At 40.6% G+C, this 25035-nt stretch overlaps 2 protein-coding genes across 2 annotated transcripts in view; both read left to right on the forward strand.

The window, feature by feature from the left end:
• VAX1 (ventral anterior homeobox 1) overlaps window positions 1–17849 on the forward strand; it is a 75859-nt gene extending 58010 nt beyond the window's left edge. The window contains exons 2-4 of the mRNA XM_009326039.1: window positions 15763–15776; window positions 17191–17251; window positions 17710–17849. Coding sequence (XP_009324314.1) covers window positions 15763–15776; window positions 17191–17251; window positions 17710–17849 — 215 coding nt within the window. The remainder of the gene's footprint in view (window positions 1–15762; window positions 15777–17190; window positions 17252–17709) is intronic.
• The window catches only part of KIAA1598 (KIAA1598 ortholog), a 49163-nt gene continuing 41318 nt past the window's right edge, over window positions 17191–25035 (forward strand). The window contains exons 1-3 of the mRNA XM_009325914.1: window positions 17191–17251; window positions 21791–21885; window positions 24064–24232. Of these exons, the coding sequence (XP_009324189.1) occupies window positions 21799–21885; window positions 24064–24232 (256 nt within the window). The 5' untranslated portion in view covers window positions 17191–17251; window positions 21791–21798. The remainder of the gene's footprint in view (window positions 17252–21790; window positions 21886–24063; window positions 24233–25035) is intronic.

Here is a 25035-nt window from a genome sequence, read left to right on the forward strand (position 1 = left end):
GTGCGGCTGCGGCCCGGGCGTCCCCCGGGCCGGGGATCAGGTCCCTTCTCGTTCCCAGGCCCCTTTCTCTGACCCCGCAGAGAAAAAAAAAAAAAGCCTTAACAAAATAAATCGTGGGAGTGAAAGGTTTTGGCTGTTGTCGGCACCCCTGTCGGTGCCCGTCCCAGCTGCCTCGCCTCCCCGCAGGTGCTCTCGCTGAAGCTGGGTGAGCGCGGGCGCCACGGTGGCCGGTGGTGGGTTGGGGTGAGGGCAGGAGGCAGAGGCGCTGTAGCACATGGGCTGTCACTGCTGTCAACGTGGACCTTCCTGCCTGGCATTCAGTCTAGCCCGCGCGCTGGTAACGGGTGCGTGGCTAACGGCTGGGGGTGGTGCCCTGGCCGGCTCCAGGAGGTGAATGTCCGTCTGCCTCACTGTTTCTCTGTGGAGCTGAGCTTCATGTGGAGTGCCTGGCTGCACCTAACCTGGCATCGTGTCCCGTCTCCCGCTCTGTGTTGCGGAATCTGATGCTAACCCAACCCATCAAACCCCTCCATCCCACTGCCCGTCAGTGTGCAAACTTCCCGCTGATAGCTCGGGGCTCACCCTGATGCGCCATAAGTTTCTGTAGAGCCTTTGTAGTTCCAGTGTACATGAGAGGAAGCGCTTGTCCTGGGCAGGTTTGGTTCCCTGTGTGAGTCACTCTCGGTGCTTTTGTAGAAAAGTCCAGTACTTCAGCTTTGTAGATATTCAGCTTCAGGAGTGCATAGTTTGGCTCAGAAACTAAAACATTGTAATATTTCATCTTCTGCAAGAAGGGGCATGGAAAAGAGCTTCGCTGCTCAAAAGGCAGGCCATTTTTTAACTTCCCTGGTCAGTCTATCCCTGAACCAGGTTGGTCCAGCAAAGTTTTCTACCTTGGTTAAGTAGGTAGGCAACACTTCAAGAACCGGCATTACCAGCTGTTTGAATTGTGGACATCTGCTTGTGAGCATGCATCAAGTGACTGGTGTGCCTCCCGGCTCACAGCTTCATGCGCAGGAGGTGCAAGTACCAATGCTGTAATTCGCAGCTGGTAATTCCCACAGCTGCGTTCTCCTGGTCTCCCACAAGCCTGGGAGGAGCTGTTTGGAAAGGACTTGTCGGACAAAGTTGTGTAAAAGAGTGAAATTATGGGGGTGTGATCAGCACCCCTTTTTCTGTCATTCATTCTGACCATAAATATGCTTGGTCACCTTTGCTGTGTAGCAGAAGCTTTTCTTAACCAAATTTCAGCTGCATATTTATGAACTATTTATGACCTGCTTTGTCACTTCTTTTTTTGGTTGTTCCTGTACGCTCAGCATTGTAAATTCATGATTCCCAGCTGCACTGGGTAAATTCTGACTTACAAGGATTTCAATGGGTGTAAAATTAATGGTAATCTTACAGCTGTGTGTTTTGATAATACAGGATCAAAAAATAAGGCTAAAAATCTGTTTTTTTGCTGACTGACTGCTTCCTCCAGTACTGTTGGCTCCAGAGGAGTTGTCTGTGCCAAAAGGACAGTTGCTAAAATGACAATAATCAGTTGCAAAAAAGGCAAGTTTGGGTTATTCTTTAGAGAGATCCTAGCCTCTTGAAATTGGTTAGATTGGGGCTTCAGTTCCGATGTCTGGGAGTCTTCTGCTCCAGTAGGCTGAGTATCCTTTAATGTCTAATGAAATTTTATGGGACTGCAGGAACTAGTTCAAGGGATAGTTACTGTAACTTGAGGACTGGCTGTCCCAGATTCACTTAAGCTGTTGAAATAGAAACTGTACTCGGCAGACCCTGTTCTGTAAGGCACTGTTCTTGGTGAATATTCGTCCCCAAACGTAGGAGTTGGAGTATGTTATTATGAGACTAACAAATGTTATTGTGATTGTATGGCTGTAATTCCACTGTTACCCAGTGGAAAACTTTTGAAAATACTCTTCTATATTCTTCTAAAACAATACAAAATTATGGTAGCACACTGTAGTTAAATGAGTAGTTAAATTATGTTAACTGACAAGTGTGAGGTGCCCAAAGTAGAGTCCAAGTGATGAAAAGGTAATGGGATGCATAAAATTATCCTAACAGAAATGACCTAAATATTGTTACTGTAGATAAGTAAATTTGCTTCTTCTTTATATACTGTAAGTTTGAATATATAGTTTCCCCTCCATTCTTATTGATAACAAAACAAGACTATTTTAGATACTAACAACTTTCCTCAAGTAATTTTAGGATGCGCTGTTAAACAAAGGCAGCATGAAAAGAGGAGGAAAAAAGGTCTCTTATTTTTACTGCTTCCAGGTGTAGATAACAGTATTACTTTGGAAGTAAATGCAGTTGGTGGAAGGATCTGCTGTCTCTGAATATTTGGGGTAATGGGTGTACGTACTTTTCAGGAGTCCTATCTTTATTGCATTCAAAGTGGCACATGGCTTCACATTACTGTAACATTATGGTCTGTAGTCAGCTTTCTGAAAAACACCCTTTGATTTGAAGGGGTTTCAGAGAACATTCGTTCAGTAGCCCTTGTTTGGTTTCTCTTTCAGCATGTGTTTTTCTAGTCTTGAGAAACTTGTCTGATACCAGGTAACTAAACTGTCTGAGAAGTGATGCGAAAGGTAGAGGGGAAGGCAAACAGCAGCGTGTGTGGCTGATCGCTGTCACGTCTCAACTACTGCTTATACTTTCCTTTAACAAGGTCAGTAGATTGAACCTGAGGCAGGTGTTTCATAGCTGCCCGCTCCATTCTCAATGGCAGCTGTGATGCTGACTGGTGTCTGGGCAAATTCACTTGGCTGTTTGGCAGAGCTCTGAACGGTGACAAGGGCACTGAAGCTGTCTGTGTGCAAGATATGCTTATCTTTCCCCCTTGCTGAATTTTCCAAGTCCTGTGTGTTAGACTCAGATACCTGATACTGATCATTCTTTGGCTTGCTCTATTACCAAGTTTAAGGTGAGCATCATGAAGAAACGCGATCTCTGTATTGATGATATTTAGGACTTAAAAGTATTATTTGAGTTTTAATCCTGTGAATAGCTTTCTGAGATGGCTTGGTTAGATAATGCAGATCTGCTATGAATATTAGTAGTACCTAAGTGATATTTCCAGCAGTGCACATTTCTGTTCAACTGGCCCTTATAATTCCTATGGGTAAGACTTAAAATTGAAACAAAACAAAATCAAGTGGGCAAAACCTTGCGTTATTAATGGTTGGTTTTAGAACCTGAGGAACCGTAGCAAACTAACAGCTGCATCATAGCAGCGGTTGGTTACCTGCCTGGGAGATTGCCTTGTTTGTCTTTGGTTTTATTGGCACTGCTGATACTTTGCCCTTAAAGACGGAGTCATCTTCTGCTGTGGTCACTTCTTTGTTCAGTTGAAAACAGGAGTCAGCAACCAAAACACCTGGAGTTATAAACTAGGTAAAATTACACTTCAGCTGCCACTGTCATAGTTGCGTTTCTGGCACTTTGCTAAATTACAGTGGTTAACAACTACTGTTAACTACACATATACTAAACACGTTTATATTTCCTGGATTTTCTTCATCAGTTTTAAAAGTCTTATCTTGCTCTGTGTTTGTTGGCTGGATTTAATAAAGTGTGATGATTTCCAGTCTCTAGTCCCAAGCACTGTGGCTCTGTATGACTTTTTTTTTTTCTTTAAAGATCTATTTGATCTCTTTAAAAAAAAAAAAAAAAAAAAGTGCCAGAAACTTTGAATAAGGGAATACTGTGTATCTTCTAAAGAACAGTCTGCCAATCTGGCATAAATATCTCAGAGTAGTACTTTTTAAGTATATGCTATTGACAAGCTCTTAATGTGATTTGACAAATTTATTCTTCTTTGTGGCAGAGGGGTAATTTTTATGGCCAGAGGAATTCCTCTATTTAGGGTAGGATATCTTGTTGGCTGCTGCATTCCCTGCTGTAGTCATCTGCTCTATAGGTTATTTTTTCGCCCCATGTACCTGTGTATGTGGGTGTTCATACAGAGCGGTCATCATTCCCCAGCAGAACCCATCCTGCTTGAATGTTTTCTTCTTTTATTAGAGTTTAAAAGTGTTTCCCACTTCAGTTTCTTGTGTTGAACCATACCTGTTTTTCAGAAACTTATGAAGGCAAATCTTTTGGTGTGAGCTTAGTGGTTGGGCTTTATCAGGCTGTGGTATGTTTAATTTCCCTATCCAGTTTCCAGGAAGCTGTAAGATTGCATGATGAAAGTTTGGGGTCTCATTAAAAAAAATTATTTGCACACACTTTTACAGGTTTGAGTAAAATCAAAGCGTGTGGGAACACAGAGGCAGGATCTGACTTACAGTATTTGTACTTAACTTTGTATACTTACATGCGTGATTTTTATTTGTTTATTTTTTTAAGAACTGTTTGGTAATTGAATCTTGTAGGTATCAGCTAGTCCAACTGATATGTGACCAAAAGCTTCGTTTGGCCATGTAAGCTTTAGGCCTCATAATAGGTTTATGTATTCTGACTCAAGATTTGGAGTCATTGTAAAGTAACGGGTATAATGCCATCACATACATTCACCTTTACACAATCCCATAAGTGTTTGTTCCTCAGCTCCATCTCTCTTTTGTGGAGGCCCAGGAGATGTTAAAAATGTTGCCCAGATATCGGTTAGAAGTAGTTTGCGTGTGGCTGGTGCTGCCAATGCCACACCGTGTCCCATTGAAATACAGATCACCTGGGTTTAGCCGAAGGGGTCTTTGAGCCTAAAACTGGGAACAAGAGAAAAATTGAGCCCTTTTGACTTTTCTTATACTCTTGACAGCAATTCATAGGTCTTACGCATGCTTTGCTTGTAGGGAGACCATTGCTATTTGAGAGATGGTTTGTACAACAGACTTGACCTGACTCTTTCTATTCCAGGTATGCTGGGATGAGGAGGGTGCTGGCAGCAGTCCCATTAAAGCTTCTGGTGCATACAGTGTTGCTGTCAGGGGTAATTCTCTCTCTAATGATATATCTGAACCTGCAAAAAGCCAGGTGTTAGTTTACTTCTACCAACAAAAAATGACTTCATTAGGATAGCTTGTTTCATCTGGAGTGAAGGACTTCTTGCACTGTAAGCTTTCTCTTGCCTGTACCAGCAAAGACATGCCTGGTCCGTAGTCTAGAAGAATAAATAGTGGAATGACACTTGCTTTCTTTGACAGCTCTACTTACTTTTTGATTAAATAAGTAGGTTTAAAATGCTGAAGTAGCATTACTTGTTGATTTGGTGTGAAAGGGCTCTCAATCTGCTTGAAGGCCACCCTGGTTTACAATATAAATGCTAAAGTATACACATGTAGCATTTTTAAGGTTATTTTTTTAATCTGTATTTTTTTAATACACAGCTTTAGAAAAGAGGTGGATGAATTTTTTAACAAAAAGAGTAGGAAGAGGCTCGCTACCTCACTCTGTGTAAATGAAGGTGTCTTTTCTGTTGTTTACTATGAATTACAGTCATTGCATCCTTTTAACCTTATGACTTTGTTTTATTAATAAGTGCTTTTTAGCCATAATAAGTATGTAATATATAAACCATCTAATTTAGATAGTACCTATCTTCTGTTAGCAAATCGAGGTTCAGGAGACACAGGTTCACAACTAAAGATCAAAAGACTGAGATATAATTAAAGAAGCTTCTGTATACAAAGTTACCTGCTTAAGTTACCTGCTTAATTTAATACAGATACAGTGCATTGATACATGTTGACAGGACAGTCTCTTCTGGCCAGCTGAGCTGAGGACTGAGTAGTTGGTGAATGAGCATGGTCATGTTATGAAGGAACATGCTGTGCTCACTCATGTTGGCTATCTTGTGGTTTGAGTGTTTTACAATAAGAGCAGGGTGGGCTGGGAATGTTTTGCATGGGTTAAGAGCTATAGACCAAAATATTCTGTTCTTTTCTCCTTTTTCCAGCTTTTTTCTTTCCTTAGTCTTGAATTTAAGTTGTAGTGTTGCTCTCAGGCTGTATGAAGGTTGCCTGAAGCAAAGAAATGTGATTTGGATCCTGATAAATTGTTTATATAATACTGCTCTATATCAGGAATAATTCTATTAAGCATAAACTTAAGTTAGCATCAGACAGCAACAATATCTCAAGAGGTCTCTGATACATATTTATTACAGTTCTTCAGGATTCACTGGAAGCTAATGGGTGCAACGTAAGCATTTTACTATCAATATATGCTACAATATTGATTCTTTGAGAAAGTTATGTACAATTCTGGAATTTTAGTAGCACCTTTAGTAAAGCATCTTTACTTGTTTGTTTCATTCACCACTGATTTATTGGAAAGAGATATCTTTATTGTAGGGTAATTTATATATAGCATAATCTGATTGAGTTAAGGTGAGATGTAAGAAGTTTTGAGATGCTCAGGTACTGTTGCCGTGTATATTGTGTGAGAGCCTTCATAGGTTAAGGAGAAAAAAATAGTCCTGTCTCTCAGAGAAGGTTTAGGGAAGTCCTGATACAACGGGATTTATGACTTGTCAATCTATGAATGAGTGATAATGGTACCTCCTAATCTACCAAAGAGGTTTTAAGGCTCAGTAATCTATGTGAGATTTGGAACTTGTAAAGTGTTGCGTAGCGCTGCTGGTATTAACAGTTCTAGGGTAGTTTTAGAGCAAAGAGGTCATTGTCACCTTTATGCCATTTAGTGCTTCAGTGAAGGTTATGTAGACTCGACTTCTTTTGAGATGGCCTCAAAACTCATTGTACCTAAAACACTTGAAAAACTCCCTATAAAAACTTCCCAATAACCCCCCCCATGTTCAAAAAAAGAAAAAAATCCACCAGCTTTCCAGTCACACTTCATAATTTCTATGTCATCTTCTGCCTTTGCAGAGAATCTCATATATAGCAGAAAATCCGTGTAGTCATTTTTTAATTATTATTTCTGTTTCCAGACCTGATAAAACCAGCAGTTTCTTCATTAGATTTAGTGTTTACTAAATCCATACCCGAAAATCTGAATGATGGGATCTGTATGGGAGCATCATCTAGAGGTTGCCATCCATGAAGAACAATCTTATTTTGAGATATCAGATCCTTACTATGTATTAGCCGTATTGAAGAAAGAACTAATAGTTTTGCAATGACAGTAAGGGGGTGGGCATGGTAAAAAGGCACTGAAGAAAAGTGCTGTGTGAGTGCAGCATAGAGTAGCTGATGATTTTGTGTTTGCATTCCATGACCAACGTGCTGTGGATTACCATCCACAGTAAAAGAGGGAAAGGCTACCCTGAACAGGCAGTTTAATTTCCAGTTTCAGACAGGTGAGCCCTTACTGGGGATCACTGCAGCGTTGTGTAAGTCTGTATCCTTGGTTTTTTGGTAACTTGTTCTTGTGTCCATGCCTTAAGTTAGGCTGATGATTCAGAGTTCTCTGTTCACGGAGCATGTGAGGGGAGCTGTCAAGGGTGGGGCAAATCTATATTTACATTTTTTAGTCATTTATAAAGTATTGAATAGCAAGTATGAGTTTGCCTTAAAGGCGAGCAAACACTAGCAGTTTTCAGGTATGAGGAAGTTTGAATTGTATCTGTTGATGCAGTTTTCATTCCTTTTCTTGCATCTGGATGCTAGAAAGCTCTTCCCTTGTTTTCCTGAAGAGAAAAGGGAAATGTCTTAGAAGTGGAACAGTGATCAAGAGGCACAGCTTTTACGTTCTTGTGTAGGAAATATGTTGTTTCACTTTAGGTGCCCTTTCTTAGAGCAACTGCATCAGCGTGGTTTCTTCCTTGTTTATCTACCTGTTGTTTTTTTCTGCTTCTTGAGTGTGGGAGGTGGGTAGGGGTCTCAGGGGTAGGTAAGGAGAAGTGGGGACAAAGTAAAGGGATGGATGAGAGACCTTGATTTTACTGGTATAGGGAGGCAGGGCACATTTTTAAGAAACCTGGTTCTGTTTGTTCCACTCTTTAGATATACCTTTTTACTTGGATGAGCAGCAGTGAGGATTTTTTCCTATTTGTTTAAATTATTAGATTTTCTGTGAGTCTGCATGTGGCCTGTGACTTTGTTTTCAGTGGTTTTATTTAACTTTTTTTCTTTGAGAGCCCTGGAAATTTTTCAACACTTGCGGGTGACAGCAGAGCTGAGATTCTGGCTAAGACATTTATAGTGTTCCTCAGTTTCCCTTTCTAGTTAATATAGTCTTCAGGGTCTTGCCGTTTTCCCGTTGCTGATCTGGGCACATGAGGAGCAGAGTCTTGTGGTTTGAGTTCTTAGCTCAGGAGCTCATATTGCTGTCTGTATCCCAGACTTCATATACCTCAGCCCTGCATCTCTAAAATGAAGTGATCTTGGAGAAAAGAGGAATTAGGATAATTTGAGGTTTTTACACCTGAGGTACTTCCGTGCTGCTGCTGAGAGTAACAGGCATGCTGAAGGCAAGCAGAACAGTGATGCCGTGGAGCTAGCTTTCAGGAGTGAGTTGAATTAATTTTATTTCAACAGATTTTGAAACGCTGGGGAGGGGGAAGAAGAGGGACATCACAAGACTGTAAAGTATAACTTTATTTGTAAGAGCTTCTCATTTGAAAAAGTTTACCTATCTAAAGCTATAAAGGGCTAGCAGGTTTTCAGGTGGCTAATCTACCAGACTCTACATGTTCATACCTTCAGATGTAAGGTAAGACATGTTAAGTTTAAGATGAAACTCCAACATCTCTGCTATCATCAGCTGAAAACTATATGTTCATACCCTTTATCCAGTTTTAATTAAGTTGGCTTGAAATAACACCTGCATGCTAGTGTAGCTTCTGTTAGGGACAAGAAAAAATTTTAGGTGATACTGAAGGGCTGCAATAAGATGTAGAGTAATGTCAACAGCCCTCTAATTTTGTTCTTGCAGTATGCATCTCAAAGACTGAAAAATGTTCCTTTCTAGCAAGTTTGTTTCTCTAAGGTTTGGAGGTATATTCAGCTTCTTTCTAGTGATAATAAAATGTCTATGGTCTCGAAGGCCAAACAGCCCATATGGGACACACTGAAAGAACAATAGAATTGGGAAGTTGGGGCAATGATGGCACGACCCTAAGATTGTAAAATAAAAAGTTTAAGAAGGGCGCACAAAAATACACAGTAAACTGGAAGCTTAATTGGTAGCTGATTGATTGTTTCTGCATATTATTTACTGGTTTGAAACAATGGACCTCCAGCATCCTGGAGGTTGATCCCTTCCCTGCTGATCCCTGCAGCTGAGTTCTTGTGTGATCTTGGGTAAATCATACAGTCTTTTCATGTCTCCACTGTGGAGTTTAAAGAAAAAAAGCTCTCATAGGACTCTTGTTGGAAGAAAAAGTAAATAAATAAATAAAGGTGCTCAGCTACTCTGGAGGTACGTATGTGTAACAGTATTGCATTAACCATGCTTTCTAGCATTGATCTGTAACCTGAGCCAGTGTGGGTTTAAAATGGTGACTGCAAGCCAGTACATTCACCTTGTAATTTTTTAACTGAATCAATAAGGTTGTTTAACTCTCCATTGATCACAAATTGATTGTTTTGGGAGCCACCATCTTTTTCAGACACTTTCCAATTACTTCAATTCTAAAAGGATATCCAGTTCATCCATAGGCTATTAATGAAGTTTATGATCCATGTTATTTAAGAAGTCTGTGTAGGTAGCCAGAAGAGCTTTAAAATGAATGAAATTGAGACCTAATTTGGGTAAAGGAGGTGCTGCAATATTAACTTTTTTTTTTTCCCTTGTATAGCTATTGGTGAATATGAAGAGCTTAGAGCACAGAATAAGAAAACGAAAGAGGAGGTTTGTATCTATTGGTTATTTCTTTAATACTAAAATGCTAAATATCAGAATACCTTACTGGCTATGGGAGGTGGTTGTCTTCTTTTGTGAACTCAGCTGATTACTTCCAACAGTGTCACTCATAAGTACTACTTGTATACCTATGTGTATTAAGGAGCAATGAATGCAACTCCCAGCAGCTATTCTAGCTGTCCCACTCCAGAGAAGTTGCTATAAATATATATATATTTTAAATGATTGCTGCAATAGCCAGTTTGCATATGGTTACAATGTGAGCATAGACCAACTCAAGTGTTTAGATATTCTTAGGAAAACTTGTTTCTCTTGGATCTAAACTTTGTTTTAGTACAACTTGATTTGCACAGTGAAACTTACTGAAAAGAAAATAGAACAACTCCTTCTGTCACCCAGCCCTTCTGAAAATTCAGAATGTAGGAATATGATTTCTGAAGGTATTTGAAGTCTTTCTCCCTGCCCCACCCCCCAAAAAAAACCCCCAACTTTTAATGGGAATGCAAGATGTCTTATCTCAACTTGCAGAATGCTACTGCAGCATAGAACAGAATTGCAGCATATCACATATCCTTCTGTGAAATCTGTGTGCCTGTCCAACTTGAAAAGAGGCTTTGAAGGTATGGGCTGAACTTCATAGATTACTGCAGGCTTCATTTTTTAATGTTCAGAGATACTGGAGTAAGAAATAATGACCGCTTTCTAGATTGTTCATTGTAATTATGATATGTTGTCTTCCTAGTAGTAAAACCAAGCACATTCGGTAAGGTAGCTCTTCCCACCCAGGACTCTTGTTCATTCAATACACCTGCTTTCTGTGAGGAAGCCAACAGGAACAGAGAACTCAGAGAGATTTGGTGGTAGTGTTGTGTTGCATAAATCCATGTCAATGTGCAAAAGGTTTTTAGCAGATACCTGCCAAAAGAAACTGTGGCCAGTAAAAGCCTCTTATCAGTTCTAGATAGTGAGGAAGGCAGAGGAGTCAGTGCTACACTGTATTGTAAACAGAAAATTCTCTTTTCTCCAGTATTAGTGAGCTGAAGATGGAAGAAACATGTCAGTTTTCAACTCTCTGTTAGTTGCCAAGGCGTGTAGGTTTAATTTAGCTTTTTGTGAAGTCATTTCTGAAGGGTCACATTTATTCCAGTTGTTATAAAAGTTGCAATTCAAGGCTGTGTTGGGAAGACCTTGTCCTTAACTACTTTTCATTATTAAAGAAAACTTGAAGCTTATCTTCACATTACGCTTCAGCAATGATTATGTGTATTTCCACTGAACTCAGCATATTGTGCTTTGCTCCCTCCTGCCCACTACCCTCTTGTCTTTTTTACTGTGCTTGTTGCTTCATTCCTGTTCTGCTCTCCTACACCAGAGCCTCAGATATCCCAGGAAATCTGTCCTCTATTTTCACTGTTGGGAAGACTGTGGCAGTTCATCTCCTAGTGCTCAGAAGAAAAGCAGAATGAAACTGAATTAGACCAAGAGTCCGTCTAGCCCAGTATCCTGTCTCTGACAGCAGCAGAGAGGGAGGAGTGTAAGAGCATGTGTAACATCTCCAGAGAGTACTCTTCTAGTCTCCAAACCACTTGCAGCCTGGGGACTTCCTCAGCTGCATGTGGTTTCAGTGTGTTCTGCCCTCCACAGCTCTCTTCCTTGAATTTGTCCTGTCCCCTCCCAAGCCCGTGCTGGTTGTTGGCTTCCATCACATGTGAGGAGTTCCACACCAGGACTGTCTACTGCATGAAAAACAGGCTCCCCAGCTTTGCCCTGAACCCAAGTCCTGCTAGCTTTGGTGTTTGTTCAGCAAAGCTTTGTTTAGGATGGGGGGTGGGAGGAATGAGGAGGCTTTTCTTGAGCTGCATTTTTATTTAGAAATTTTTTTTCTTCAAAGGCAATTCCAGTGAAAAATTCTGTTGCCAAAATTGAGATGAAATGAGATGTTCTGAGGTTGTTTCTTGCATTCTTCTCTTCTTTCTTCCCTTCCCTCACAAGACTTCTTTCCTATAACTGCATATCTCTAGCCGTTCCTGTGTATTTCTTCTGAAGGTTGGTATGGTGTTTTTCAGAATACTTGCACAGCAACTGAAAATCCTCCAACCCTGAGCACATGGGGATTACATCCCCAGTTGGGCAAATTAGTTAAGCACGTGCTCAGGGTTGGAGGATTTTCAGTTGTTATGCAAGTATTCTCCATCCAAGAACCTCCATCCTGCAAATCGGTGTGCTTGTGTAAGCAGTCCTGCTTAATTGTTTAAGTGCTTGGACTCAAGTGGTTAAGTGTGAGGCCCCTAAGTGCATTTCTTCTACAAAAAAAAAGAATTACCGATTCAGAGTTCATGGTTATGTTTGCTTACAGTGCCAATACTGGAAGAAACTATTCCTTGTGTTATTGCAGGGCTGGGTAATCCTGAAAGCTCGTTAGCGTCTCTCTAACTTTGTATCTTAGTTTATGCTTTGCAGGAGCAAACCTGATACTGGAGGAAGTATAGCACAGGCTGTCTCTGCCTGTGGGTCTGGGAAGTTGTGGGTGACTTCTGTTCCAGTTTCTGCCACTGTCTGTCAGTATGAGTGTGAGCAAATGGCTTCCTCTGTATCAATTGTGGTCACATAACTGCGTCGATAGGAGGAAGAGAAGAGGGAATTTTTTTAGAAAAAGTTTTGCAGATTATTTGTGGAAAGTACCACACAGACTCTGGACAGCAGTCTGTATGTATGTGCTTTTGACATGCTCAGTGGAATTTTTTTCTAAGTCACCAGTACACTTGTATGGCTCTGAAAGATGAACTGTGTCATGGAGAAATGATCCTAGTTTATATTAGAAACGTGGACCTTGGTGCATAATAGGCAGCTAACTTAAAATAAGATGTAATTTTAATTTTTGAAAATTTATGCTCTTTGTTCCCTATTTTTTCTTAAGATTAGAAAGTAAATTGACTTTTACATAGGTTACTTTGTTCAAAGCACTGCTGCTTAAGAGGATGCTAATAACCATGAAAATTCAGGAGCAAAATGTAAGATCTTTGATCTGCAGTGTCTCTTCCTCATTGCCTTGCTGAACTGCCCATTTGGAGACCTCTGGTGGGGTCTCTGACAAAATTGGTGCAGGCATATTTTTTTATTAGTATTTTTAAATACTTTCAAAAACTGGAGCAAAAATGACATTGGCAGATTACTTCTCTTAGGTCATCTTTTTAATTGAAGTAGCTGACTAAACATGCATACCAGTCCCCAAAAAATAGATAACTAACATTCAGTTGCACACAAATGTAGATTACTTAATATGCAGTTCTGACGTATTCAGAGTCAGATCATGAATAAATATTTGACTACTTGCTAATCAGACAGAAATGACTCTGAACACTGGTTTTGACAGTGTTTTGTCATGCTGCCAGTAGGGGAAAAAAAAAGCAAGACAGCTTTCCAAAACAGTAGGTGTAATACTGTATCTCTGATACATCATTCATGGTGTTTGCTCTGTTAAAGCAGTTGTATAGAGTGGATTATATGTTTTGTCACCAAATGGGAACGGAGAAGGGATTCTGCCTTGATGGCATGCCCATTCTTTCTGTGGGTATAGCAAATGTCATAGGATACTTTTGAGCACTCATAATTTTAGAACAAGCATTAAATCTGCATAAATTTCACAATCTGTGTAAATAGGAAAGAATGTATCTTGTGTTGCTTAGCAATGGCTTAAGTGACAATATGGCTACTACGTGAACTTCTTGCATCTTAATATCTGGACTGAACAATCTCCTTCTTGTTTTTGCCCTTTGAAGGCCCTTTACTGAAGTCAGTAGAGGCTTATGTGCAAAATAGTTGGCAAAAAAGAAGCCTGTTAGAAGAGAATAGACAAGAAGCCCAGGCCTCCCCGGAATTAGTGGCAAAGAGTCACTAGGCGGGTGGGAGCGGGTGTGCGGAGGCCTGTGTATCCACAGCCTTCCAGGTGGTTGTGTGCATCGACTTCCCAACATCACGTTGTAGTGTCAAGTTCCCATGATGGCATGGTACTATCCTGGCAGTGCGATAACTGCAAGTACAGGCCAAGTTCACGTACTGCTATTACCTTGCTATATATGCAGTATTTGGTTGGAACACCAATCTTTGACATGTATGTGATTTACTTGTAAGTAGTCAGCATATCAGTTCTCCATGCTAGAAATGAAAGTATCGCCTCATATCTTGTGTACCTAGAAGGCAAAACTCTGAAATTGAGCGGGATTGGCAAAGCTCCTGAACTTGTTCCTGCAAAGATGAAAAATTGGAAGGAGTTATTCACAAAATTAATTTTGGAAACTGAACTGTTATTTGTTTCTAAAAATACAATGCAGTGTCTTTTTATTGCCAAGAAATTATCGTTGACTCCTATAGCTAGTTCAGGACTGGAATGGGAATATTGTCTATTACTTTTGGTTTTTATTGGGATAATGGTGCTACAAATATTAGGTTAAGAATACAGTAAATAAAATGGTATAAATGCTTATTTTCCTCTGCAGAGAAGCTGGAACTTTTAACAAAATAAAGTTAAAAACAGAAAAATGACCGACAATCCAGGAGTTACTGACTTTTTTTTTTTCCCCCTCCTTCATTTGAGGGTACTCTTGAGCATGGAGCTATCTGTTAATACTGACAAGGGGAGACTTAGTAAATACTTGAAAACTGTTTCTCCTCAACAGTTGCATGTGCTTGAATGTGAAGAGTGAACAGTAGATTTTATAGTAATGTTATGCTATTTGCCTTTTAACATTTAGGATTAGTGATATTCTTGTCAATTAACAATTCTACTGTGTATGCCTCAAATTGCTTTTTTGAAAAGTGAGGTGGTTGTGAATTTTGAAGGCTTCTGTGCAGGTTTTTGAGAGCAGCTAACACTTCTAAATTTTGATATTTTTAAACTTTCTCTCTTAAAGGTAAAGTCAATTTATTTCAAGAGGTGACAATGTTTTTTATTATGAAACTTAATTGCTTTATATGAATATTTGGTTTGCGTAACTTTCCAGCTTGAAACAGTACAAGTAGTTAAAGACAATCACAACTTTTTCTAATTCTTGGCTAAATTGGAGATAAACTAGGTTTTTTTGGTAGGCCTTATAACAGCTCTGCCTGCACAGGTTTGATTGCAAGACAAAAGGCAAAGTGCTTTCCATTGATCATTTCAGCAAGGGCAACAATCTCCCACTCTCCTTTTCTTCCTGTTCTTTCATTCTGAAGCACAGTAGCAGCGAAAGGAAAATATTCAGAAAGCTGCAACTGGGAGCAGGAATTGCTCTGCAGAGACCCAAACTTACAGACCCTGATTGTGCAGACAAAGATACGTAGCTATCGGGAGAACAGTCAGCTTGTCGTGGTCCAAATGGAGCTCTCTGCAAATAGCACTCAAGGTGAAGTGGAATAGGTAATTTAACTTCCCCTTTTGCTGCGCAGGGAAAGCTGTTAAGCCTTACAGCATGTTGCTGGAGGATTTCAAAAGGAGTTTTTCCTATCATTGGGATAGGGAGTGTACTGCATCCTCTACATCAAGGTTTCCATCAGTAGGAAAGTGTCTTGTTGACTTCCACAGGCAACAGATCAGATCCTTAAAACTCTAATATTCCTGGTTTTTAAACTGAGTATTAAAAGCGCTTGCTCACTTAATGTGCAGTGGGCTGAAAGCTTGCAGCATGCAGAAAAATCCGTGGGTGAAGTATGCCAGTGTGGTTACAGTGTCTCTCTCGTAAAATACGAAGAGGCAGCAGCTCACACTGATCCCCCTTTTGCAGCGGAGCTGTGCTCTGCAGGACCAATCAGAAGTTCTTTCTGCGTCTTTTACTGCCTTCTGTTCTTAGACTGCAGTTCTGTCAGTAAGGTAAGGCAATTTTTTTGCTGAGGAAACTGAGAGGGAGGGCAGCAAGCAGTAAGATTCATGCACAGATTTCCCTTCCCCACCTCTCTTGTGCAAGATGCTCTAAACAGCTTCTTTGTTAACAGGGCTAGATGAAACGGTGAGTCCTTGTCCAGCGCCGCTTGCTCAGCATGTCTTGCTCCTTCTGCAGCTTTTCCTTGTTTCACAGACCTTTACAGCAGCTGGTGACTCACCTGTCCCCCCTACTCAGCAGCTGTCCCTTGCCTTATCACCCCAGTGCCGTGAGAGGAGAGACTGCTTGTTGGGTACAGCTCCTTTTGCTCCCATGAATAGCCATCAGCAGTGGCTTCCAAAGCCTGTATGGACGCTGCCCCTGAGGCAACACCAATAGTATCCTCTCCTTGCCTAAGAGCAGATCCTTCTTTGGGTCTCATCCAAGGTCCTCCGGAGCTGATAGAAGGGCTTTCTTGAATTTGGCTGCATTTGAATCGAGCTCTTCCCCTTCTTGTTACTTAACAGCAGGCTCCTTTCCCAGCTAACTCAAAGTGGGTTCTCATGTGGAAAAACTGAAAATCGAGCAAAATCATTGCAGCTCTTTTTTTCCCAGTTTTGTTCCAATGACTGGTATCCTTGTAATTGCAGTTACACTGTAAGCAACTCAGTTGCACACATCTCTTCCAGAAGTTAACTCACAGTCTTGCGTTGATTTATTACTGTGAACATACACAGCCACATGTGAGGAAGGACGTCTGGTGTGCCGTATGTGTAAGAGACATTGTGTGCCAGTCATAGTTCCCCGCGGGTCATGTGTTTTTCAGTGTGGTTAATCACTGACTGTGTCTCTTGTGAAGTTTACTCATTTCTTTGAGTTCTTTCATTTGCTTATAGAAGGGGTTTTCTTAGAGAAGTCTATTTAATATCTGTTTTATTCTTTCTCTTTGAAGAAACCTTTCCATCATAAGATCAGTGATTGCAGCCCTGTGTAGTATTAGCATTAACCCCAAAATTAATAAAACTGGGGTGATGGGAAGTCCTCAAAGTATGAAAATGAGTGTCCTCTCCTCTTCAAGGCTGAAGCTTTGCTCATGATGTTATGAAACTGAACAGCATGTCCCTGTTTATTGGCTTTGAGGTTTTCCTTGCACATGGTAGGTATAGAAATGTAGGCCTCTTTTCCAAGTCTATTTGTGTTAAAGAAACTAAATTTAAAGTGTATTGTTGACATGCAAAGTATTGCTTTTACTGTTGTGTGGAACATGGATGACTTTATATCAGTTTTGGATAATGTGGCTCTTCTAAAATATTTTCAGAGTAGCTCTGAATTGGAACCTAAAGTCAAGTACAACTTGTTAAGAAATACTCTGGGTAATGAATTTTTTATGCATAGTTTCCATCGATCTTACATGACTGAGAGCAAAACGAAATGATGCTTTGATAGGCTTCTGTACATTATTGTGCTGGCAATTGATCTTTGTTGATTTTGCATGTTGTGACTGACTGCTAATTAAATAACTGGGATCAGTGTTTCATTTCAATTTTCTCTTCTCCTGCAGTGTGACAAAATCAAGCAAGAACGAGATGAGGCTGTCAAAAAACTGGAGGAGTTTCAGAAAAGTAAGTTAATAATGTTAGTGGGAATTTTTTGGTATAGAGAGTTATGAACATCACTCTACATACCCAGCAGCAGTGTTAAGAATGCTGAGATTCAGGTCCACTTGCTGTTTCTCCTCCAAAGCCTTGTTTTAAGGAGTTAATCCAGTGAGACTTTGACCATTGTCAGACTAACTGCTGTCACAGCATTTATACGCTCTGACACAGGTAGCCATTCTTAAGGTGCAAAGTGGTGAAAATACAGTGGTACAAATGCAGCTCTATCTCACCTGGATTCTGCAAGTGACTTTTAAAATTATACATGCTTGGATTGAGTGGGATTTGACCCGATTGCTGAGATTGCTAATATTAATACCGATAATAATGGTAGTTTTTTCATGAAGAAGGAGTAAAATTACTTTAAGCATAGACACAACAATAAAGGTTTTTAGGCTGAACTGCTGTCTCTTGATAATTTTTAGAGCAAGTTCTGTCTTGTCTGGGCTGTGAGAATGTCAATATTCAGTTTTACACTTTTATGGTAATGATTCTGTTGAAACTGTATGGTGTCTGGAAGCAACAAAGCACATCTAATGGGAGTGGAAGTATCCTAGTGGAATAGCTCCTTAGAAGAGACAATTACAATAGGATTGTGGTCTGTTATGTCTGGTTTGTGCCAGTATGGTGAACTGCACGAGGAAGCATCAGAAATGTGGATGAAGTTAATGCAGGAGAAGGAAATCACATGGTCTATACTTTTGTGTGACTGTGTTAATAGAGGAATTTGCTCACTTCTGTTTTATAATTGTTCATGTGATACAATTACGGAAAATAATCTAAAATCAACAGGAATCATCTGCTGCCTTAAATGATCTTAGACAACTGTTCTGTGAGGCAAGAATGTTCTCTAAGAAGTCTAATTCCTCTGGAAAAAATTGCAGCCTGTTTTGTTTTTGTTATGATACAAGGAATACCAGAGTGTGGCAGAAAATGTCAAGTAGTTAAGACTTAAAATTTGAAGTAATATTTGATGTTGTAAAATTTTATAGGTTTCTTTTATCTTCCTTTCACATTTTTAAAGGACATACCTTGTAAACATAGTGATAAAATGCCAGGAATATTAGGATTTTAAGGCAATAATAGAGCCCATTATTTAAACGACAATATAAAAGGCAATTATATTGATGAAGAGCTACATCGGCTTTGTGTCTGTGAATAAACTTGGCCTGTACTCAGCTTCTATTTGTTCTCCTGGCATAAACACATATTGTGTGTGATTCCAGTTTAATGGGGCCCCGTTTGTATGCCAAGCAGCTGCATTTTAGGCCCTATTGCGTGATTTCATAGCTCTCTGAAAATTGGTTCTATTGAGCACAAGAGATAGAAGGTGGTGCGGGGGGGAAAGCTTCAACACACAATCATTTCTTTTCAATTGGAGCCAGCAAGGTTGATGACAACATGACCATTGTGTTATAATGATAAGACCACTAAGGATCTGTACCTCTCATCAAGGCTTTCACACAACAGCAGATACAATTTAATTCACTGCTCTGTCAGCAGTGCTGATACCATTATGCCGTCTGTCTCCACAGTTATAATCACTGTCCTCCGAGAAATGCAGTTGAAATGATCTTGAGCAGTCAAAGAAACTCTCAATTAAGGCTGCCACTTCCAATGTGTCAAATTGTGTCTTATGCACTTGGTACAATTTTCACTTCCAATCCTGTTTATTTACAATGTCTACCAGTAATTACGCTTAACATGTCATTTAGTGAGGGTGCCCCTGCCAAGGAGATTGTTGGGTGCTGCAGTACCATTGAGTGGGAGTTTCTCGCAGTCAATGCCATCAGCGGCTTTTAGTCCCTGATGGGATGCAGTAGTAATGTTGATAATGCAAGTATCGTGCTCATCAAGTCATAATTAGATGCCACTCAAATGTGCCACTTGTAATAACAGTGTTGATTCATGTTTTCTCGGTGACTGCAACTACTAATTAGTTAAGTGGTTTTTGGTTGGCCTGCATTTGCTGTGGATTATTATTACCCCTGAAAAAAACTGTCAAGGTTAGAGATGTTTCAGGCCACTTAGTGCTGCTTTATGAATTTTAATATTGACATAATAAGAACTTTGGACAGACTTAGGAAATAATATATTTTTGTATTTAATTTGGAAAGATTTTTTTTCCCCTGAGTTAATCATAATTGCAGGTTAATTAAGTTTAAATGAACCAAGAGTAATCCCTAGTTCTACCATGTGAGCCCAGTCCTTGTTTCCTAACTTTAGCCTTGCTTGAAGCCATTAGATTCCTAAATGGGAGTAGCTCTGTATCTCCACTGCTCCCTCATCCTGCCCAAAGCATTTCGTTACTCCAAATTCCAGAGCTAGGCAGAACAAAAACAGAAGAGATATGGACATGTACTTACCTGAAGCTTTTCCTCTCTCAAATTAAATGTAGCAGCTGCTATGGCACGCTTGGAGCAGATAATCTCTCCAAAGCCAGAAAAAATGGAAATAAAAAGACAACCAAAGAAAGATGTGTGGTTGCTCTGCTGTTAGAAGACTTCATGTGAATATAGTTTTTGGACCAAGATTTCCCAATACTCTGCCCTGCTCTTCTTTTTTTGGCTGCTCATATTTTATAGAACTTTTCTTGCATGCAGCTACTGATTTGACAGCAAACTCCAATGTATTGCTGGTTTCCTATGTTATTAATGAAAATGTTAGTTAATATTGACTAAGTATCAATAAAGCTGCATAAATAACACTTGTTAACAGCCTGCTTTTTCCTGTCCTGAAGTCCTGTTTTGTAGTCGTTAAGATGACCTCTGGATATCAAAGAGAACTAAGTATTTCTCCTCAGTTTTTAGGCAAAAGTCTTGGAAGAGGGCAGGCCAGACTTTCTACCCAGTGGTATGAAATCACTAGTTTTTAAAGCTTATCTTCATGAAAATGAAAGGAGATACTAGAAAAAGTCCTCCGTATTTACACTATATTCTTCCAGCCTTGTTCCTGCTCCAAAGTATTGTTCAGCTGCGAATAGTCCTTTCTGCATGTTGAAATTCTGACACTGGGCTGAAAAGGAATCTGCGCCATGAAATGACTTGCAGAATTAGGATCCAGGCTGCTGCTTAGGATGAACAAGGGTGCCAGGAGCCAAGGAGGAGTTGCGTCAATGAGCAAGGTGCTAGCCTGAGAAATGGGAAACTATTGTTGAGTTTCCTGCTTTGCTCCAGATCCCCTGTGCGACTTGAAGCTTGTCACTTAGAAGATGGCTTTCAATGCTGGTTAAGTACCTGTGTACTGCTGGAAGTTGAAAGCAATTGCAAGCCAAAATGCACCTGTGCTTTTAAATGTCCTCTAACTCGCATTGGTATCCTATGTTACAAAATAAGATTTGTTCCATAACTTTCTGGTCACTCTAGGAATATTGCATGTCTTCAATATAGTGATGTGTACCCACTGCGGTAATAGGGATCTTGTAAGTGCAAAGGACAGATGTCTCTTGCTCTTCCAGCTGTGACACCAAATACAGTAGCACAGACATGTATTTCGGAAGCAGTCAGGCAGCCCACTCTTGGCCCTGGTCTCATGGAAGATTGTGTGTGTCCATGTGTGCATGCTGGTGTCTGAATCCGTGTAGGACTGTGAAGGCAGGGTTTGGGCACACTGCTTATTTTAGGGCATGCTCAAGCACAGAGAGACTTCAAATAAGAAACATTTCAGATATTACAGCCATATAGTAATACAGAACTTGTGTTGTTCAGCTGAGGTTGTCAAAAATCCGGCAGTGCAAGCAGTGCTGAGTTTCCATCAGGACTGCATCCATTGGGTGTATCCCAGCTGCTGCATCTAGCGTCAAAGCTGATGGGGCAGAACCAGAAGAGGGAACTGTGCTGTGCTAATGATTTGACTTCAGTGAAGTATGTGCTGTAGGAGGCACTACAAATATGGAGGCTTTGGTCACTTAACTCCTTTCTCCATTGCCTAGTAAACTTGCCCCAGGCCTGTGCTATATGTCCCTCCTGCAGCTCTTGTACAATGTGTTTAGCAAGTGTGATGATAGTTAAAATACCATATAAACCTGAAGACCGTGAAAATAATCTTTGTAAGACACCTGAGTTAATCTTGCTGTGTAAAAAGTATCGAGGTTCCAGTCTTCTGAAAATGGCATCCATACCAAATTTTCAAGAGGATTATGATGGCAATCTGAAGGGACAATCCTAGTGGTCTGACTCTGATTTCCCAGTGTTAATGAAATAAAGATGGCAAATGATGATTTTCAGGGAGGTTCCTGCTGGCTTTCTACTTCCGTGAGTTTATGCTCAGTTCTGCAGTTCCCCCTCTAATGCTGCAGGCGTGGCTTGAGAGAGTTGCTTAAAGCAATGAACCAGATATTCAGTGTTCAAAATGGTTCCTATCCATGGAGATTATCAAAGTACGTACTTCCCTGTATTTGAAATGCTTACATAGAAAGTTAACAGAAAAAGATGTAATGTTTCTGATCATGGGATGCATGTGTCAAATGCAGGAAAATACTGACTAATTTTTAAACTCTTCCCCTAGTTTCTCACATGGTTATTGAGGAAGTAAACTGTATTCAGAACCATCTTGAAATTGAGAAGACGTGCCGTGAAAGTGCTGAGGCTTTGGCTTCTAAGGTGAGGAGAATTATGGTGATTCTGTTTCATCTGATTACTTTTTTATTTTTTTGACTTGAGATTGTATACATGTCCCATATACGTTTTCATATAATCTTGCAGATCTGTGAAATTGTTTTGAAGTGGCAAAAACTATAAGCCATATGTGAGATGCAAAACACAATTCCTTCCTTTAAAGAAAAAAATACCCGTTTTAATTTAGTTTCTATTTTGGAACAGTAAGTCATGGACCAGCATCTTGATATCTAGTTTTTATGCGCATTTAGGTTAAACGGAAAACAAGTTTTAGAACTGTCCTGTGTGAGATATAAAACAGTAATGAGCATTTCGGTGTCTAAATCAAATGGAAAAAGTCAACCACTGCATTACATTTCAGGTGATTGTTTATGAAAGCAAACTGAGGGCAGGGGAAAGGTGACCTCCGCTGCTCTGTTGATTGCGTCTAGTCTGATGAATTTAGCAAGTGTGTAATTTTCTATATTCCATCTCATCAGAAGTGCATTATTATTAAAGAATGTTTTTATCTCTCTGTTATATATTTTTGGTTGTGTAAAATGCATCTGAGACACTTCATCAGAAAATGGATTACAGCAATTTTGAACCAAATTTCATTAGCAATGCTGACTGCCTTTTTTTTTTCTCCCCCCCGCCCCCCCAATCCCCCATTCCCTCCCCAAAGTACGTCCTTAGATATGGTAAAAATCACAGCAGCAAGAAATCACTTTAATTTAGATGCATTAGTAATGTACTTTCTGGAGGTATTTACTTAATTGTTTGCATAATGACACTATATTAGAATTCATAAGATAGACAATCAGCATATAAGTAAGAAAGTGAACATATTTATGCAACTTTTCTTCTTCTCTGCACTTTTCCTGTAGTGCACATACAGGGGCAGTTCAAAGACTAGCTTTACCCCATGGGGCTGCTTTGCCAAAGCTGATTTGTTTGTTGCTGTGAGCTGACTAAATAAGGTTCCTTACACCACCCTTCCCACTTCCTCAGTTTCATTCTTTGGGAATGAGATGAAGAGGTTCTTGAGTAAATCTCCTGTAGCTGGGGGGCTGAGGAAAGCGGGGATCAAAGGTGATTGCTTAGGTAGAACTTCAGGGTCAGCCTAACTGTTCAGTATACGTTTTATTTCAAGGTAAATACTGGACTTCTGAAGTGCATGTTGACTTCAACATGTCATATGTCATTAGTAGAAAATTGAACCTTATTCTTAGACCTGAATGCAGGGAATGCTTGGCTGGTGGGTGGGCAGTCACCCCAACATATATGCCTGAACACCTCTGAGACTGTGCTGAGCTTGCTGAGAGTTGCTGGCATGGGGTGTCTAGATATGCAGGACAGTGAAAGAAATGGTGAGAGTGAAACATTTGCAGCAATCCCTGTTGTTCAGTTTTTTCCTGGCACCTTGGTCAAGATGGAGACACATTACAGAACCTCTTCTGTGTCATCCACCAACCAGGCATGTGTTTAAGCATCCAGCCCAGAGTGGTTTCTGACTTGTGGTTTGACCCATAAAGAAATGGTTTATGATACAGCTTTCATCTTACATATATGGGCTCTACAGTAATAACTCCTGAGAACTGAAAATAATTCAAAAGAATTTTGAGGTAATCCTGGTGTGCCTGGGAGTATAGTAGTTGTGGTGTTTGTAGCTTATAAGCAAAATAAGGGCATAGGTAGAGGTAAGAGTTTTTATTTGGCCAATTGATATAGCTGGCAAAACCAGATGAGCTTTCAGGAACACAGGCCCTTCTTCAGGTCATTCAGTTAGGGTTTCTGTTGATACTGGTACATGCTTAAGGGTAAGGAGCTGAAGCAGCTATCACAAAGAATGCGTAGCATTAAGTAAGCTTGATAGTTGATTTGATTTGATTTGAACCTACACGGGGTATTTTATTAGTCAGAAGTACCAGAGAGGAAAGAAGGGCATGGATGAAGCATCATGTTGAATTCAAGTCTCCTCAGAGGAGAAAGAGGACAAGCTTCCCATCTTCAGGCCGTTTTAATGTTTAATGGAGCATTTAATCTAATATCACTTTGTCTTCTTTGTTTGATAGATCTTTTAATGATAAGGGAGAAAAAGATACAGTTGACTTTTTTTTTCTTGCACAGCAGCTTAAAGACAGACTAACTAGCTTCATACTGTTTGTGCTTCTCAACTTTCAGCTGAACAAAGAAAATAAGACCTTGAAAAGAATTAGTATGCTCTATATGGCAAAACTGGGCCCAGATATTATCACTGAAGAGATTAACATTGACGAAGACGATTCATCCACAGACACAGAAGCTAACTCTGGATCATGCAGTTCTGTGCATTGTCAGCAGCAAATAAAAGGTGAGCGTTGTTGCTGAGCCTACACCACCATGCAAAGCAAAAATTGTCTAAAGAATGGCAGTATTGGTTTGGACCAGAGATCCGTCTGGCTCCGAGTCATGCTTCTGAGAGTGGTCATCAAAGGATTCCCAGAAAAGACTGTAAGAACATGGTAGGCTTGTAGTGATATTGTGTAATGTATATGGTAATGTATTGGGTTTGTGTGGCAAGGTTTTGGTAGCAGGGGGGCTACAGGGATGGCTTCTGTGAGAAGCTGCTAGGAGCTTCCCCCATGCCCGATAGAGCCAATGCCAGCCAGCTCCAAGATGGACCCACTGTGGGCTAAGGCCGAGCCCATCAGCCATGGTGGAAGCGCCTCTGTGATAACATATTTGAGAAGGGGGAAAAAAACAACTGTGCAACTGCAGCTGGAGAGAAGGGTAAGAATATGCGAGAGAAACAATTCTGCAGACACCAAGGTCAGTGAAGAAGGAGGGGGAGGAGGCACTCCAGGCAGCGGAGCAGAGATTCCCCTGCAGCCTGTGGTGAAGACCATGGTGAGGCAGGCTGTCCCCCTGCAGCCCATGGAGGTCCACGGTGGAGCAGATATCCACCTGCAGCCCGTGGAGGAGCCCACGCCAGAGCAGGTGGATGCCTGAAAGAGGCTGTGACCCTGTGGGAAGCCTGCGCTGGAGTGGGCTCCTGGCAGGACCTGTGGACCCGTGGAGAGAGGAGCCCACGCTAGAGCAGGTTTGCTGGCAGGACTTGTGACCCCGTGGGGGACCCATGCTGGAGCAGTCTGTTCCTGAAGGACTGCACCCCGT

The sequence above is a fragment of the Pygoscelis adeliae genome, unplaced genomic scaffold (genome assembly GCF_000699105.1).
Source record: "Pygoscelis adeliae isolate BGI_AS28 unplaced genomic scaffold, ASM69910v1 Scaffold4, whole genome shotgun sequence".
Lineage (NCBI taxonomy): Eukaryota > Metazoa > Chordata > Aves > Sphenisciformes > Spheniscidae > Pygoscelis > Pygoscelis adeliae.